Source organism: Plectropomus leopardus, chromosome 9, assembly GCF_008729295.1.
Source record: "Plectropomus leopardus isolate mb chromosome 9, YSFRI_Pleo_2.0, whole genome shotgun sequence".
NCBI classification, from domain to species: Eukaryota; Metazoa; Chordata; class Actinopteri; order Perciformes; family Serranidae; genus Plectropomus; species Plectropomus leopardus.
This window is the reverse complement of record NC_056471.1, coordinates 11,569,447-11,588,480: the sequence shown is the minus strand read 5'-3', so window position 1 is coordinate 11,588,480 and position 19,034 is coordinate 11,569,447. Positions and strand designations below refer to the sequence as shown.

General features: G+C 40.5%; 1 protein-coding gene across 9 annotated transcripts; it reads right to left on the bottom strand.

Annotated features, from left to right (window-relative positions):
* Positions 1-279: 279 nt before the first annotated feature.
* LOC121947882 (cytoplasmic polyadenylation element-binding protein 4-like) lies at positions 280-14,498 on the bottom strand. 9 transcript variants are annotated; one of them, XM_042493045.1, is made up of 12 exons: positions 14,396-14,498; positions 11,408-12,527; positions 10,527-10,640; positions 9,678-9,771; positions 7,294-7,344; positions 6,333-6,356; positions 5,741-5,917; positions 5,473-5,562; positions 5,239-5,357; positions 3,745-3,859; positions 3,454-3,635; positions 280-3,279 (listed from the first exon to the last, which is right to left on the bottom strand). In XM_042493045.1, the coding sequence occupies exons 2-12, from the start codon at positions 12,470-12,472 to the stop codon at positions 3,052-3,054; spliced, it is 2,259 nt and encodes a 752-aa protein (XP_042348979.1). In that variant the 5' UTR covers positions 12,473-12,527; positions 14,396-14,498; the 3' UTR covers positions 280-3,051. The 9 variants fall into 9 exon arrangements, with proteins under 9 accessions (XP_042348979.1, XP_042348981.1, XP_042348982.1 ...); XM_042493047.1 differs by having other exon boundaries at positions 9,678-9,768; XM_042493048.1 differs by having other exon boundaries at positions 10,542-10,640.
* Positions 14,499-19,034: the final 4,536 nt, after the last annotated feature.

The window sequence follows — 19,034 nt, the reverse complement described above, 5'->3', positions numbered from 1 at the left end:
AGAAAGGGTTTGTTAGGCCAAAGCAAGGAGGTTTGGGCAAGCTAAATCGCACTCACTTAGGTTTGAAATAAGCCTCAGTCTGTAAATGTATTTGATCAATTCAACATAGCCCACCAGATGTGCCAAAAAATTCTGCCACACAACAATAGCTTCAAGGAGTAAGATTCCCATTTACCAGAAAACCTTCACAGAGCAAACTGAATGACAACAGCTTTGCAGTTAATACTGAAATCAAAGCGAAAAACTTAAAATTCTCGTGATTAAGCAATAGGCGTATAATTCTTCCTCACAGCTGTTTTATTCGTTCAACAACTCACATTACAAATACTTCAAATGTATGCATACAGTTACAAACAGTTGGCAGCAAATGAATATATGACATTAGATCTTTGTTTTACTTCAATACTACAAACCAACTATAAAAACTGACGTCTGTATTGTAGCGTAAATTAATCAGGAAGAAAATATAAAAATTGGAACTTACGTATAAATGTGAAATGACTTAATAAAAATCAAAATGATATCAGGTAAAAAAAAAAAAAAATAGTTAATAAATATAACCTTCCCAGCATACAATTAAAAACTATTGAAATTTTGCAATCAAGTAATACTAACAGACATAATCAATATTCTTTTCATCTGAAAATGTGGAGCACAATACAGCAATTAGAAAAACTAGACACATCAACGAGTTTAACACATCACCCCAAAAAATATAACAAAAATCTGATCAAAATGATAGTTATACATTTCAATTGAAAATATAGCAAATGCTAAATACATTATCGACCTAGTATATACAATGTTTTCAATCACAGTAGCATGGTAGTAGCAAAATAAGTAAATAAGCACAAAACTAATGTTTAAAAATAAATTCAGGTATAAATTAGTTGTTTTTTTTTCTTGTAGACATCAGCATGAACAATAGGAAACAAATAATGTGTAAATGACTGCATGGTTTATATGGATTAAATGACTTACACTGCGGAGACTTGTTTCTGGAAAGAATAAGTATTGCACATAATGGCTCAAAGTTAACTTGCAACATTAAATCACATTCAGGTTATGTCCCAAAGCATGCCACATCACAAAAGGGGGTCAAGTGATCAAGTCTCCTCACCTATGTCCTACTGAGTGTCCTCTACATTACAAAACGCATCCAAAGTGTTGTCACTGTGTAGATTGCATAAACATCATGTCTGTGTAAGGAAGGCAGACTCCATCATGTAAAGAGAGGCTACAAGAGAGGTGATCTCAAAGAGATAAGGAAAATAACGTTAAAAAGGAAAAAGGAGATCTAGTGCATTACATTAGGTCCTGCATTAACACTAGCCATGTTATTTCGGTATTACATTATGCATGCCAAGAATAAGTAGAACTTACAGGCAGTCCCAGAAAGAGGATCTAAATATTCAAACAGCTGATATCCACTCCGGTGATAGAAGGGAAGATTTCACATTGACCAAAGCCAAAACATTTACCCTATTGATAATCTTATTGACTACACCTAGGAGCGAAATATCAGAATATATTTTCAAGACTATCAAAATCAGTTTAGAAAGGTCTTGTCATGCCTTAGGATCCTGTAATTATGTTTATCAGGACAGAGGAGAATCCATATATGACTGGCTAATGATAGCCTCGTTTGTTTTTTTTTGTTATTTATCTACAGAATCACACCAATGCACCAGACAATTTTCAGATTTACCAGCACTTAAATATATAAAAGCTAATTGAAAATTATATTAATATCATTCATTTTCTTTTTTAAATTAAGTTTACCATAAATGCAGATCTCTTAGTAACAAAGGTACAAAATTATTTTTCACCAAGTGAAAAAAATGAGGTATTGCAAAAGGAGTTCTCCCATCTGTGAAAAATGTGCCTAAAATGACTATTGAAAAAAATATTTAGAAAAGTAGTGCATAATAAATGTATATATGTTCATGACAAAATAATCAGCTATAAAACACTGTACAAAAATCAGCAGGCCATGTATAAAATAATATCTTTATCTCTGTGACAGCAAATTCTAGCTACTACCATATCCAACCACAACACTTGTGATAGAAGCTCCAGTCATGGTAGAGCGTGCAGTGGTACACCATGAGGATAGCTCAGGGAGACTGGACTGTGCATTCCCATTAGTTTGTACTACATTAGCATGTTAGCTTCCAGTGCTAATATCCCTGACAATATAAAGTGAGCAAATACTACTGCCAATACCTGAGCCCTGAGGGCTGTCTTTATTAGCCGACACCCACAAACCGAAACTCCAGACAACTCCAGCCTTTCCTCCGCCGAGTGACGAGAGGACACATTATCCTGAAAACCCCCAGATCAACATCTGCTTTTGATGATGTGTTTTAGGCCAATCTTTGGTTTGCCCTTTCTGGTTACAAAGTGTCGACTTTTAAACCAAAACCTAAAAACTCATGCCAGCAATCGAAACACGTGTGCCAGACTGAGGGGAGATTTTGTTTTGTGACGTGGCCAGATGCTATACACGTGAGCTTCTTAGAAAAACTCTAACCTCCGACCGTCTGAAACGGCGTTACTCCTCTGTTCAACCCAACCATTTGCACTCAACCTTTGGTAAATGGTACAGTTGTTCTCTAATCCTGCAAGCGAAAAGTAAGAAAATGCACCCTTCTTAAACTCAACTTCCATAGTTAGTATACTGATTTAGGTATGATGAACCTCACTTAAATTTTATGTTACTCTTGACAACAAATGTAAGCAGCTTTGCCAGCTAACACGAAAAGAAAGTACAGTCAAGTCAGAAAACATCTAAATCCAAATCTAATGCATCCATATGCTCATGCACACTTAAAGTCAAAACATAAATGGGATTTCACTCTCTTCTTAGCATTTACTTCTTTTAGAAGGCCCAATTAAAATAAAATAAAATAAAAAATAAATTATTTTTTTTTTAACTTAAAAGAAAAGTGCATTTATTTCTCATATCGTAGCCCGTACCCCTTCCCTTACTACCCCTTTCTTTCAATCCCTCCCCGATCCTGCATCGTCTCCCTCCCTTGCCCTCTCGCCTCAATTCCAGCGAAAGGAGATGTGTCGTGGTCGGTCCCCTCCCTCTTTCACCAGCGGCTTGTGGAACTCACGGCCGGCCCGGGAGTGGATGGCCGCCCAGCAGTACTCGCAGTAGTACTGCAGACAGGTCACATTGGCGCAGAAGAAAGGAGCAAACTTCCCCCCGCAGCGTGTGCCCTGGCACTCGTCACACAGCTGGTCGTCCAGGACATATGGCTTCACTTCCACCTGAGAAAGAGAGATAAAATGGACGACAGAAAATCTGTGTTATAATGGAGGGCAAGAAAAATGTGAAATGCATGCACAGCAGCATGTTAGCTAGGTTTAAATTAATATTTTATGAACATCCACTCTTCATTTCTAAGACCTGAATAGGAAGCTGCTAACATCCGAAAGACTCACCCGTTTATCAATCTCCCCGTGCTGCAGTTGAACAAATCGGGCACTAATGGCTGCAATGTAGCTTTGCTGATTGGAGAAGGCTACTCGCCCCGCCCCTTTTGGATACTTGAGTTCAGGGTCTGTGTCGATCCCAGCGTAACACACTCCCCCGTACAGGCGGTCCATGATCATAGCAAGCTCCACTGGAGGAACAACACACAACGTAAGTTAATGGGATCAAAACAACTCCTAAGAATGCAACAGATTTAAGGGTTACCACACACACACACACACACACACACACACATTTACCTGCACGAAGGGGACGAGGGACACCTCCTACAAAGATAGTTTTCCTCGGGTCTAATGGCTGAGAGCCGTCCATTACAAAGTCACTGTCGTTTAGATTCCAGGGCCGAATCTGGACCTACAAACACCAAGATGAAAAGAAAAAGAGAAAACAATCCTCTCAGTCAGGCTCTGCTGCTTTCTGCGTAAGATACAGTTTGGATTGTGAAAATAAAAGCGGATTGCTGCTCATGTAATATGGATTAACACATTTCTTTGGTTCAGTCTGACTGCTATTGCAGCGTGTTGCTGGTGATGGCAGTGGATTTTTACAGGAAGCCTCTGGAATGGCGGTAAAATACTGTAGATGCACCAAATGGTGAGGTCACTATTTCTACATTTGTCACTTTTTGTGCAGTCGGGCAGAAAACGGCAATGTCTACGTAAGAGTAAAACATATGAATTAAAAATAAACGAACAAGCATTACAGTTTAAAATCAGCCTTTGATTACTCATGACAAGTACTCCATATGGCTAACGATCTTGCCTGGGTCCAGAACTTTAAATCTGCCCACTACACCAACTTGACTGATTGGACTGGCATCATGACATAAAGCAGCTGTTTCATCCATGGATCCTGGTAACCTTTCATTCGTATCACACCGTGCACTTCCTGAGTTGTAACACATTCTTTTACAGTATGTCATTCTGAGTATGAGTTAATGAGTGAGACAAGGCTAAGCGGTAGGGTAATAGAGCGGGTTAAGAAAGTTTTGGACTTAAGTTTTATTTTGCCCAAATTTTTTCCTTTAGTTTTTCCTTTATCTGTGAATGTATCATTTCAAATACTTCTACATAAACTGAAATGAGTACTGATATGATATAATACATGTAATTTCCTCTTTGGCTAAATAAAAATGCCTGGAATCTGAATCTGACAGTCCATTGACCCAATAAGCATCACAGGGGTAATAACATTTTGTCAGTCAGCACCATGGGTGGGATTAACACCATTGTCAAGCAGTGCTTTGCAACTGATGAGTAATACAAATGGCAAGCACTACAGACAAGATAGACGGTGCTATCAAGGCTGCTCTGAATCAAGATGTCTTCTCAATATCACCCGAAATTGTAGCTTTTACTTTTAGTTTTTACTTTGCCCTGCTCCACTCTTAAAACCCCTGCAAAACCAGTATAGTTGTATGGCAACACATCAGCGTGGACTAAAGTGGATTCTTTCAGGTGGATACTTTGCTTTTTAGTGAGTGGTTAGGGCAAACTGAATCCTCTTTTGCCAGTGGAAGTTAGTTATAACCTTTTCCCACCAAAACTAGCGCAGCATGCAGACTTTTTTAAATGTGGAAAAACACATTAAAAATACATGATAGGCAGCATTCCTGTAGTAGACAAAGTAAACAAAGGCTTGTGCAAGTCCATGACTTTAACATTTGTGTTAGCTTTGTAGTTGCTGGTAGAGACAAACAAACATGTAGCAGCCAAACAGAGTAACACACTCACAGGCTTGTCTTTGATGGTGGGACTGGAGACACACAGGTAAAGCTTGCCATCCTCCTGAATGCAGGCATCAATCAGGGCCTGAACAGAGCTCTCGTCTTGAAACAGCAGGAACGCATATCCTGCCAAGGTGGAAAAGCAGAACAATGAGTGCACACAATCAGCATATATTCATCGTAACAGTGCTGCAGAGCCAACGCACAGGCAGAAATATAATGTGCAACTGGTTTGACTCACCTTTTGGTGGAAAATACGACTTGCTCTCTGCCTTGTGAGGCCAGTCAACAAACAAGTGACCAAACCGGCGGAAACTGGCAGTTATTTCATCTAAAAAAGTAAACCAAAATTAATCAGCAATTGTATTTTGTGGTGCCCATTACAAAATCTGGGATATTACTGCATTTACATAGCTTAATCAATTCTCACAACTGATCTCTTTTATTCCATGCAAAACTTAGGGATGTTTTTTTTTTTAAAAAAAAGCTCAACATTGTAGATTTGTCACCTTCATCTATGTCTGGGGGCAGCCCTCCAACAAACACTTTGCGTGAATATCGCTCCACGCGTTCACCGTTGAGGTGGGGGAAACAGTGGGCTGAACCAAGGCCGGCGAGCCCCTGGTCCCCAGACTCGTCCTCTCCGAAAGAGCGCTCATCCTCCATGGGGAACAGAGACGAATGGCCTAGTGGAGAGAGAAATCTGGCTTACACATATCGCTTCACCACCAATGAGATTGAACCACAATTCTTGCACTTTTGAAAATGTATCATTAATATAACAACGGACAGAGAACTTGATTAGATGTAAATAAATTAAATAATGTCAAGAAATACATTCAAAAGCAGCCATGATTGCTTTTTTTATGATGACACAATAAAAGCACAAGTATGAACAATGTCTTAGCAGGCAACATAGGAGGGGTTTTACACGGTACAGAAAAATGGGTTTAAACTCTGACAATACTCAAGGCACAAGAATCTGTAACACTGAACACTCAAACAGACAAACACAGATGCAAAAACATCAGTCATAATTTCAGGGGTCATTACAGCTTTCTAAAAACATTGAAGAAAACAAGACACATTCACAAGTGTTACCTCGTCTTCTGCCATAACTTCTCGCTGCATGTAAAACAACACAAAACACTCTTGAAATGGCTTTTTGAAAAGGTCACAAAGTTAAAAAAAAAATAAAAATAAAATAAAAACAAAAAACAGCAATTCAAACACTGCTAGGGCTTCAAAATAATTTGCCGGATCCCCAAGAGCTTCTGTATTTTATAGTAACAAGTCACTCTAAATGCCCACCAAATAAAATGCTTTTCATCAAATGTATCTGTTAAATGCTAAAGGGGAAAAACCTTCACCAGTATCCATAAACTGCAAATGATAACAAATTTGGACCAATAAATCTAGTATATACTGTACAAATAGAGAGAGAGACACAACATGGTATGTAATTGTAGCCACAGTTATCGAATGCCTCATCAATCACTTATATATGTAAAACAATCTAAAGCCAACATGCATTTCCATTAACATTTCTTGTGCTGTACATTTAATAACTCCACATGAAACGCTGTGTGACTGGATGTCTTTCAAAATAAAAATGCTAATAATTATGCAAAAAAAACAATAAATATAACTTACAAATGGACATCATCTGACTTTGACAGCACACTCTGCTCGCCATATAATATATTAGCTGCGTGCAGCCTCTGGACCTCCCTGAGAACAGTATTATTTTCCTACTTGAAGAAGCCAATTCGGTCTGAGCTCCTCTTAGTCAGCCATTTTGGTTGTGTGTCACAATGACTACCACAGCCGTTTAGACAGGTATAAAACAAGTATGTTATGTTTGTTTTATGTTTCAGTGTGCTTATGTGAGGTTTCTCTTTTATTTTATTCTTATAAGTAATCCCACCAAATTCCTATCAGCCACTTTTAAATGATAATAAAGCACTGATTCTCAAATTTTTTTCTGTGTTTTGTCGACATTAATTTTAAGCCCTGATTTCTGCTACAGCACTGCATATTTGTATGCATGTCATTTACATACCATTCATAGGTAGAGGCCCGTCTCCACCCTGGTGAGAGAAGCTGTAGCGTCCTACATGACAAAAACAGGAGAGGCACCTCAGAACACCATGTCATGGCATTTAACTCCTTTCCCTTAACATGTAAATTTCTCTTAAATTGACTGAAGTTATGTTGGATGGCTTGGGATAATATTGAGTTCTGTGTCTAAATGAAAAGGGCCATCATAGCACACATTTGGAAAGTAAGAATTTGTCAGAAAAATACATGCATGTAAACAAAAGGGCATGTTAGTAAATGTAATATGGTGAGAAAGTACTGGAATAAGTTCAAGAATGTGTTTTAGACTTGCAAAATAATAGCAGATTTTATAATTGAGGAAGCTGTACGTTTGTGGCTGTAAAAAGGGGAAGTTTGAAAAAAGATGGAACATGCATCAGCTGGCCCCAATTAGCATCAACTGGCTATGATGGAAAAAGTGATCTCTTAAGATTGACTGAAACTATAACTGAATTGATATGATTTATTAATGACAGAGTTTGCCGAGATCAATGAGTCTCCACAGCAGAAACTGTTGCAGGTGGGTGTTTTCACAAGTCACAGAGAATATGAGACATGTCCTGAAGCACAAGACTGAACTGTAGTGGGCCTCATTCATATGTTCATACACCTGATTTGACTGAAACGTGTGTGTTTTGTAATGATTCAAAAACAATATTTTTGACACTTTACTTTTTGAAATATAATATTTTTCCACAAATTCTTGTTGTCACTAGAGGACGGAAGCCATGATGATCCCATGTGAGTTGTTTAAACTAAACAATTGTCTATGCAGTAGTTGTCTTTCTACTGCGTAGACTGGACTGTCTATGCAGTTGAAAGACAATCTTTTCTGAAACTGGTGCCACGTGACCAGAGAAAACAGAGAAACAGGGCTGTTGCATTCACTTTTCTTCAAGGGGTACAATACCTACAACTACCAGAATGCACTGTGCCGCACTGGACCAATAAACACTCCTGCTGGTGGATGATATACTACAAGTTCGTTTTGGCTCGTCTATAAACCACACGGCAGCTGGCTGGTAACACACAATCTCGTATTACAGTTAAACAGTAAGTTAAGATATGTATCCAAAGACATTTTAAGTGAGAAATAGGAAACGCAGGCGAGAAACATTAGGCGAGAAACCGGCAATACAGTGACAGAATCTGATTTCTATTCAGTCAGCACAGCCTAGTTTTTTGTTTGATCAGGACCCCACATTAATGTCTTTTTTCTTCCCCCACGTGCTTGGAGTTCTTCAACATATCATATATGGACTCCATTAAAACACAATAATTAATTTAGGCAGGTATGGAGGGACAGACTGATCCCATGAAGATAATGAGTCAAATGTGATTGTTAGCAAAGCATCACACACACACACACACACACACACACACACACACACACACAGACACACACACAGACACACAGACACACAATAATAATATGTCGTCAACTACAAAGGGTAAATTTGCCGTTATGTTGCATTACATGGACATTATCCACGGAAAAGTACTGTCAAAAATGTCATTACGCATAACTAAATTCCATGATGTCTCCAAAACTTTCAATAATTTTTACTAATTCTGTAGCTTTTCAAGGCCTGGAAAATCTGTTTTTGAAATAACGTGACTTTTCCAGGTTCTCCATGACTATGGGAACCCTTCAGGCATCTAACCATCTGAGTACTTTTTGAACAGCAACCACATTGTGCCTATAGCATCCTTTTGTTGTCCTTACCAAACCTCAGGTATTGAATTGGCACCCATATTAAAAAAAAATTAATGATACCCAGTTGTATATACACCACAATAACACTGCACTAAATATCAATTTGATTCAAGCTCATTAAAGTGGAAAGGAACAACTTTCACAAAACTTTTCGAGCCTTCATTTACCCCAAGACATTTTATAACCAGCTCCAGACAGAAAAAAACAATCTAAATGCAGATGATGAGATGATGTCATTATTCTAAAGTCATTACCTTGTGCAATCAACATTTACTTCATAATGTTAAGTCAAATCAGAAAATGTATCTATTGCCACTTAAATATTTGGTTTTTCCTGGTGACTTTAGTATGTTGGTTAGTGTGTTGCAAGGCAAAAAGTCTCAAAATCATAACCACACATGCAAGTCTATTGACAAAGTGTCACAAGTTAACACTCACTAATGCACACAATAAGCAGTATGCATGTTCAAATTGAAGTCCCACTGTCAACACAATGAGCTGACAATATTGCCAAAATAATACCCATTTTTTCATTGCTGTCAAACACATGCAACAAACTGCTGTATTCATCTCCAGCCAGCGGTGAGGAAAAGTATCCTTCCCTAACTATTGTTAGTGTGGGAACCAACCTTTCAAGGAATCCTGCTCAGCCCTCATAATGTCAATCAGAGAGTTCTCCAGAGAGTGCATACTGAAACCATCAAAGGACCGTGTTCGCTCCTGCTGAAAGAGAGGAAGACAACAATTAGCCTCCTCACTTCCCACATCACCGTCTAGCTGCAAGAGACCTGACACAGTTTGCCATGATGCTAATAGCTAATAAAAAGCTGCCTAGAATGTCCCCGAAGAGACCTTCAGCAGAAAGCACTGTAAACGGAAAATGGAGCCTGGAGTATGTCACACAAAATTACTTGCATATATCTGCAATCTCCTCTGTATCTGAGAGCATCAGACAAGAAAATGCTACTTAAAAGGCTGAAAAAAATCACTGATTTTAGATCAATACAAATTTGCATTGAATAGCCTTGGATAAAAAAAGATATTAGCATTTTAAACAATTCCAAAAACAAAGAAATGCTATGATGAGTAATACTTAACAGGAGTAAGGGTGCTTCACTGTGTATCTAAATAGGTTGAGAGCATGCAAAGCTGCAGCAGAGCACAAGACTTCATAAATCAGGACAGGGGACGGCCATGTGATCAGAGCAGATGATAACACTGCTCTCCTTCAACACTATGATCTAGATAAGGCCTCAGACAGAAGCACATGCACAATAAGTTTCAATTCATCCATTTAGCTGGCTTAACTGTCACGCATCCCATCTTGCTCAATGGCTTATTTGTTGTATTTGATACAGATGAGCATGTTTAATATGATTAACATCATTTGCCCCCGGAGGATGCACTAAAACTAACCTGAACTTCATTCTATTAGGCATCACATCTAGTAATTCCCTTAACACCAGCCAGAGTATTACCTGTGATCGGCTCACCTGGAAAGGGTAGACACTGTCACTGCGACTCATGCTGTCCTCCACCCAGCCCTTGTGATTGAAACCAGAGCTGTTTCTGGGGAACTTCTGAGAGGGAACCTGGAGGACAGTTGGATAAGTTTCATACAGGTCTACTGACCAAATGCATCATGTGCTTTCATATAGGGCTGCTTGATTATGGCAAAAATAATATCACAAATCACAATCATTTTGACTTGGACAGAAATTGAGGTATTTTACACCTGTGGTGAATAAAGGTCAACCAAAATATCCTCAACACAACATTTGAATGACATGAGAACTGTGAGGTAAAATTAGTGTTTCTAGAGACTGTGGACGGAGGAAGCCGCAAAATGGATTTTTAGTCAAAAAAATAGGACCACCTAAACATCTATATGCTAAATTTAGACTATTTTCACTGCGTTAACTTGCTGTCAGACAACCATTTACAACAAGAAACTGACGCTGTTACATTACGCTCTCATTGAAGCCACAAGACTCCAGTGACAGAAACAGTCATTTTACTCCACAGAACACAAAGAGTCTGTGTTCTTCTGCTGCTAGTTTGTTTTTGTTATTGTATGACTTTCAGAACCGAGTTGTATCGGTTTTCCTGTTTGCCTGTCCAAACTGGGAGCGTTGATAACACACAATTCTCAATGAAGGTTCAGTCAAGGACTGTCAGTTGCGCCCTCCCCCATGCAGCACAGAATCATTTTATCTTGATTATCTATTTTTGAAAATCTAGGGAAGGCAAAATTGTTATGCAAAATAAAATCTGATTAGTTTCCCAGCCATACTATCATAAAAATTTATTCAAATATCTGCTAAGATTTACATACAAGTGTTGGAGATGAGTCATCTACCTGGTTGTTGGGGAAGGACTTCTTCAGCGGAGAGATGGAGTTAAGACCCGTCATCCCGCCACCTACCCCCCGCCTGTACTCCCGAACCCCCTGTGTGCCTCCCCAACCACCATACCCACCGGGGCTCCAGGAGGTGGATGTGGGAGTGGAGGGACTCTGGTAGCTTCCCCAAGGTGAAGGGGGTTTGCTCTGGGCAGGAGCGAGGTGGGGCAGCTGAGTGAACGGTCCAGTGCGATGGGGATGCGGAGGGAAGGAGGGCTGGGGTGGATGAGGGCTAGCTGGGGAACGCCGGTGCTGCTGTGGGACCCCCTGACCATGGGGGTGGTAGTGCTGGGGGTGAGGTGTGGGTGGGTGATGCTGGGAGACCGGTCCAATCTGCGGGGAGAAACTACCTCCAGCTCCAAAGCCAGGGCCGGCGTGGTGGGAGAAGTTCTGGAACAGGAGGGGAGGTCCATTGGCATTGGAGCCAGCAGGGCCAAAGAACCCTCCAACGTCGTCCCCGACCACTGGAGACTGGGTGGACGGGACAGCAGGGGACCAGTTGTTAAAGCTGGTCAGAGAGGAGGAGGAGGAGGTGGATTGTGCACAGCTTGTACCCATTCCCAGGCTGTCTTGGTAGTCGAACCCACTCAGCACAGGGGACTCCATCCTCAGCTTCTCCTTTCCACCGGTGCTCTCCAAAGAACCCTTCTCCAACGGACTGTCTTCTGGAAGAGCTCCCTCGAGCTCCCCTAGGCCTCCCCCAGCCTCCTGCTGGCCCGGGGACAGGGCCTGAGGCTGGGCCTGGACCTGAGACTTCTCCTGCATGTCCTGGAGGTCCAAGGCCTTGGACTTGTCTGACTCCAGAATCTCATCTTGCATGTTACTGTGTTGGGCTACGGCAGGGAACAGCCAAGCACTGCCCCCATTGGTGGAGCAGGTGTTATTTACGAAGGAAGGGGGGCTGGGGGGGTTGGAGGGGTGATGAGGGTGCTGGGGTTGGAGGTGAGGAGGGATCCTTACAGGGAAAGCAGATTTGTTACCGCTGCTGTTCTTCACCAGAACTCCAAACCCGTAGTCCCCCATTTAGGACACCCAGTAAATCTTCAATTCACTTTTGGCTTTCACCGTCTTCTTTATCCTAAAATGTGGGTTTAGAGGGGGCAGGGGAGAAAGGGGGGACAAAAAGCATAAGGCTGTTACACCTTAAGTTGATCTGACTTCAACGAAAAAAAAAAAGCCTAGCTGGTAGAGGTATGCCATATCGCATTGTTCATGTTGTCCATGATAATACCAGTATTATTTTGAATATAAAAAGAATAATTCACATTGTGATAATGTCAACATTTAGATTTGTTGACATAATGGTGTCATAGAGTTACACACAATAACAACAAATGTAGCTGAAAGCTAAATTGCTACCGGCCAAAGGCAACTTCAGTGGTGTTGTGTCTCTCTTCAGAAGACTATCTTGAAGTTTTCAGGTATCCCAGAAGATTGTAAACTTTGTTATTTTCACAAGTTTATGATGATCATTCATATTTATTTCTCAATAGTCTTTTTACTAAAATACAACAAGCACATACAGGAAGTAAGTATACAGTATTAAAACTGCAACTATTTCATAAAAATACAACTTCAACAGCCTAAAGTTGCAAGTATCTAGTGTGTTCTCCCTTTACACTTTGCACGTCTCGAACTGTCTTGGGCTGACAATATTAGAATTACAACACTGATGGTGTATTTACTCAAGGTTGCATTCAAGAAAGCTGAAAAGTGATTGTTCGAGCTACCTTTTGTTATGGTTGTATGATTCAATGTTTGGCCTTTATCATTTTCTTTGTCAAGCATTACATACAAAATTTGTGAGAGTTTAACTCACTGAAAGTTGGTTACTGCTGTACATATTTCCTGTATGTTGTGGTTGCATTTTAAGAAAGAGACTACTGAGAAATACATATGTATGATCACTATAACCTTGCTAAAATAACAAAGTTTAGGGTGGCCTAAGACTTTTGCACAATACTGTACATATATATTGACATATACAACTATAAAACTTATTTTGTTGCAATCTTTTTTCCTTAAATTAATAATAAAATATTCTCAGTATTTTTGTTATATCGTCAAGAATATCGCAAATGTACCCTGAAATATCGTGATATTATTTTATGGCCATATCGCCCACCCCTGCTCGCTGGTGAATGTGCTTGGGCTGCACCACCCTGTCTGGTCTTGTGATGCAATCAATGAGATTAAATCATTGACTCGCTTGGCCACGGGAGGCCTGGATGAAATATAACACTCGGATAGCAGGCAGGCAAACCACGGAAAACACCCAGCCTAACCAGCACAGGCAGGCAGCTAGCAGCCTGGACTGGTGAAGCTCTCTAAAGGTCGTTACGCAGCTAGCAGCAAGCTAACAGCTGCTCCGCCACCTTCCATGTGCCCTATTAATCATGCAGATCCCAGCAGTCATTTTTTAAGTACGTTTGTGCATTACAATGCAACGCACAACCGCCCTGTTTGCTTGCAGTATGGACACTTACCAAATAATCTTCCCTTTTCAGCAATGACCTCCTCATACGCAACCATTTAAATACAGGAAAATGTTGATGACGTCTCCTGTCTGTTCTGAATCTAGGGTAGTTCCCTTCACCAAGCCGCTAGGCTAGGATAATCGCCCATACCGCAGAGACGTTGTAGCATATTTGCACACCAGCTGGGAGGCAATAAACGAATTCAACGGCGAACAACGTCTCTCGAAATTTTGCCTACGTACACGACAGCGTTAACACCGACAGCACGGCGGAATTGTCCGGCACATGAGGGGTTAGAAATGGCTCTTTAGACGACCTCGTCTGTTTCGTGTCCTGTATGTTCAATGTCACACAGCCTAACCAAACCTTGTCATCATTTTTACGTGTCGAAATAACTTGACGCACGCGCGACGGCTGTTCTAACGTATCGACAGACGTGTGTGATTGGTGATAAGTCGGGCATAGCTACCTTCAGTTCGGCGTCATGACCTTATCGTTTAGATGTTGCCATATTTTAGCGTTTTCCCTTTTTCTGCATTTCCTAGGCAGCCGGTGTAAATGGTCTCTTCTCTCTTCTCGATGACAGCTGGACCAGTCGGGAGACACTTCCGTCTACAAGCCCCGCCCCCGCCATCAGCCACCAGCCAGTGTGTGTCAGGATTTCCCTCATAAGCCCCGCCTACTTCACTCAAATATGGCATCTGATTGGATGTTTGCCGTGAGGTCACGCCTACAGCACCCCTTCTCAATGAATGGCACATGCACTCTAGACGTTCTCCTCCCAAATAAGGATGCCTTGCAATCAATGGGAGGAGTTGTAATGTAAGGAAAATGCATCCTAGGAAATTTCTATGTCTAAACCCTCAACCTAGACTAAACAAAGCTGTTTTCATGTAAGAGTACTGTAGGCCCATGGAATGAAAAGAGCTGAAATAGAAGGTATAGTATAGGTATTTGCATTTTTTTCCAAATGCAGATTAGTTAATTTGACTAAGCAAATGTTTTTTTCCTTCTACTTCAGCCTACAGCTGTTGTTCAGGATTAATGTGTGGAATAGATAGATAGATAGATAGATAGATAGATAGATAGCATTAAAGCCCTCAAAAATAATTTATGTATCATTTAAGCCGTGCAATTTATGTGACACAGAGAGAGAGAGCACACCAGTAATCACTTTATTGTTGCACTTTGTAAAGGGGAAGCTAATTTCAAATGCTTTATATACTGCTAGGTAGTTTAATTTATAATTATTTTATAAGTAAGTTTTCGAAGTAACTAAAGCATTCAAATACATTTAGTGGAGTAAAAAGTACAGTGTTTCCCTCTAAGTGGAGTAGAGGCATAAAGTAGCAGAAAATAAAAATGCTCAAGTACAAGCACCTCTATACGTTCTAATTTTTTATATATATATTTTTAATATGTTTAAAATTTTCGAGGGGGAGGATCCCCTTAGACCCCCCTACAGCCCAGGCTAAGCCGCGATGTCCTCAATTTCAAGTAACGCTCCTGGACAGATAAACAGGTCCTTTTGTCTGATTTGGATGGGCTGTAACAACCAGAGTCCGCAGCAAAGCACTGCACAGCAATCTCATTAAAATAAGCTGCTGCTATTTTCAGCACATAATCGAGCTTGAGAGCTTGATTAATTTTACTTTGGTCAGATCTATGCTGTGCTCTGATTATACCATCATACTATCACTTAGTCGGCTATAATACATCTCCACATTGCAATACCCCCCATCTAATATCTGCTTGTAAGCCAGAACAGCACATAGATGTGTTCTCTCCCTTGCTGACGCCAATTCATTAAAACCTTAATGATGCTTCACCAGGAGAGGAAAGAGTATCCTTTTAAGTAGAAGTACTCCTGTTAGACTCACAGTATACATTACTCAAGTGGGAGTAAAATTACTTCTGTTACAGCAAGAAAAAGAGAGTAATATAAACAGTTGTATTCAAAGGGCTATGTATGTTACCATAAACATTGCAGTTAATGCTGTTATAATTATTGTCTGTGAAAGCATTGGAAAAGGTGTCCTTAAAGCAAGCTCAAATAGAATATCTTCATGATTGCGCCATGGCACCACAGCTATAGGCTGCTGGGCCACTAAGTTTCAGTTACTTTCTTAGTCAGAGTATTATTTACTGCTTTGCTTGTTGAGTTAGTCTTGTTAACACAGTGTTCTTGTCCCCCAAGGCAGACCCACCCTTCATTTGTATCCTGTAGTAGTAGCACACATCACCCCACCCCACTCTTTTGTGCAGCAGGGCCTGTTGGGGTGGTTTAACAACACAAACAACAGCGTCTCTTGAGCTTCTGGTTGGTTTTTTAAAAGTAACAGACTGCTGATCCAGGTGCTGCTGGTTTGTTGCTCTAAGGCCAGTAACTCAGCAAACCATTGAAAGCTAGTTGGCCCAGAGTGTGTATGTCATGTCGTGTGATGAGTGAATGTGTGTTTGGGTCCACCATTTTATGCTGCTGCCATAGGTCTTTTGAGGCTGCAAGTAACTCGAGCACAGTGAGTTGTGTCAGCGTTTTCTTCCTTGAGAGCAACACACTCTGTATTCCCCAGTGAAACTGAGCCTTGCTGATTAGGTTCCACTCATTTTATGCATCTAAACAGATAGGCATGATTCTTCAATGCACAGTGTATTACATTTTTGATGTATCATCTTTTCGTTTGTCTCTCTGAGGCCTAACAGGAGACAGAAGCAGGGTGCACCTTTTCACCCTGACTGGTTCTTTAATGATTCATCCATGCAACTCAGGCACCCAGTCATTAATTCATTAGTTCACACTGGAGCACAGGCTACATGTTCACAAAGAACCCGAGGCCGACTATCTCAGGTTTCTCTGAGGCACAGTCTCTCTCCACTGCTCAGCCTCTTCTCATATGTGATCTCTGCTGCCTCCATATTGATAGAGCTCAGTTGCCATACCAACCATGCAAACTGGGAGATTTCTAGTCCAGCCGGCAGCCCCATTGTTTGGCCAGGAGGTCATCTATCTCAGACTCAATACATTGTCACAAAAAGTGTGACACAGCATAATTTCTCCCACACGCTGTAATCCCAGTGAATGTATCCCGCTGCACTCTGCGGCCTTTCTTATCAGCTCTCTGACTATAGTGTGACACCGACAGTGCGCAGGCGACTATGTCAGCATACTATGTAGTGTTGGCATGGAGCTCACACTGACCTTTTCATCTTTGGGCAGGGGTGGGGGGTATTAGGTGTCCTGGGCAAGCTTCTCCACCTCGAGCCCCCATATATTATTGTTATTGCTAACGAGAAATCAACACAAAACAACTTAGGCTAACAAACAGTAATAATGACAGACAAACAGTAAAAAAAAAAAAACTAGGGTGATAATTTTCCAATATAAGTTTTTTTTTGGTATTATGCTCTGGATTGCTATCTAAATGTAATTTGAGACAGTATCAAGTGTATAATAGTAGGTCAGGTCAGTCACAAGAGACAGATTTAAAAAATAATAAATTAATAAAATTAAATTAAAAAAGAGCTGAAGCAGCAGAGGATGACATATTCTGACTTTCTGTGTCAAACTCCAAACATGCTGGATTTCCCATAATGCAATTTAATAGTGTTTTTCATTAGACCGTCCCTGCATCTTACAGCCTGTTTAGACCTAGTGTTATTTACATGCGTTTCAGTGATCCGTACACAAGTGGTATGCCAAGACACATTGCTGTACACAAATGTGTCTGTCATGTGTCTCCAGCTGACCACTTGCTTTCAGATTTTGTTATTGCCTTGCACTCAGTCATTACATCCAAACATTTATGCTCGCTAGTCATGTTTGTGGTTGCATCAGCTGGAATATCAGAGTTCAACATGGCTCCTTTCATAGGACAAAACAATGGCAGGTCATGCAACAATTCATGCAACTCATTGAAATGGGTAAGTTATAGAGCATTAGTGTGCTGTCACCAAAACAAACACCCTATCCTGCACTGATGATGTAGTCCTTGTGTGAGACCGAACGGGACATTCTAAAGTTTACACTACTAAAAGATATGTGGTCAAATATGTCCCAGATTACCTCTGCAAGTGGTTTGAGTGATCGGATCTCAATGCATCTTGGTAGTCTTTTATACTTGTATTTAACACTTTCCACATGTGACCAGATCACCCAAAACAAATGTTAAAACCAGGTGTAAACAGGGCCGTAAATATCCACTTTTATACAAACAGGAATGCTTCCTGTAATCCAAAAGAAACGTTGACAACAGGAAGTTAAAACACTTTCGATTTACATTTTATGTAAAAATCCAAGACATCAAATACTTTAGCTAACTCTGCATTTCAGCTTAAAAGCATGAGCAACGTCAATCAAGTAACTCACATCTTTTAAAAATCAAATATTTGCACCTGCTACCACCAGCTGCCTTTATGTCAATAAAAAGTGAAATGTCACCACCCAGTGGTCATTTGGTGTCACTACAAACTCAGAGGCGACTTGTTAGGAGCTTTGGCAGAACGTGCAGATTCACATCACACTGCAGAGATGCTGATATTACAGAGGCTGGTATATGTTATACGGCATGTCTTTTTCCTTGCCACACTGGAGATAAAACAATAAAACACAAAGGTAGGATTTGGGCATCATATTCCCATATACGGCCCTCTGAACACTCTTAACTCGAACTCTGAATGACTTAAAGCTCCAAAACAACACTTGGAAGTCTACCTTTCAAATCAGAGCACTGTCTAAATGTTTAGTGAGGCAATGTACACTGCTGGGACAACTAATAAAAACTGACACCCTGAACCCATCCCAAGCATTGCACACAATCCAGAACCGCTGACGTAAATGTTTAGGCCTTTCAATAGGGAGGATATTTCCAGGCCTTGAAACTTTAAACACAGCCTGTATTTCACTGTCAGAAAGGAGGCGGCATGTCAAACGAGAATAGGGTGTCTGTTAACTTGTGTGTATACCTGAGCCGACGAGCCCTTCTCTGCTAACTTGCTTGTTGAATGTTTTACCATTCTCCATCTGAGCTATGTTTGTCGTGGAGTTTGTGCCACGATTTCAAGCATCATTATGAATAAAAACTATATTGACGGACACAACATGTACAAAA

What these genes read in the sequence shown, in the direction of transcription:
- LOC121947882 (XM_042493045.1), bottom strand. Translation starts at nt 12,472, where the DNA reads ATGGGGGACTACGGGTTTGGAGTTCTGGTGAAGAACAGCAGCGGTAAC. An exon ending in AGTCCTTCCCCAACAACCAG is followed by an intron (nt 10,641 to 11,407) that starts GTAGATGACTCA and finishes ACTGTCCTCCAG; the next exon opens with GTTCCCTCTCAGAAGTTCCC. An exon ending in TGAGCAGGATTCCTTGAAAG is followed by an intron (nt 7,345 to 9,677) that starts GTTGGTTCCCAC and finishes TTTGTCATGTAG; the next exon opens with GACGCTACAGCTTCTCTCAC.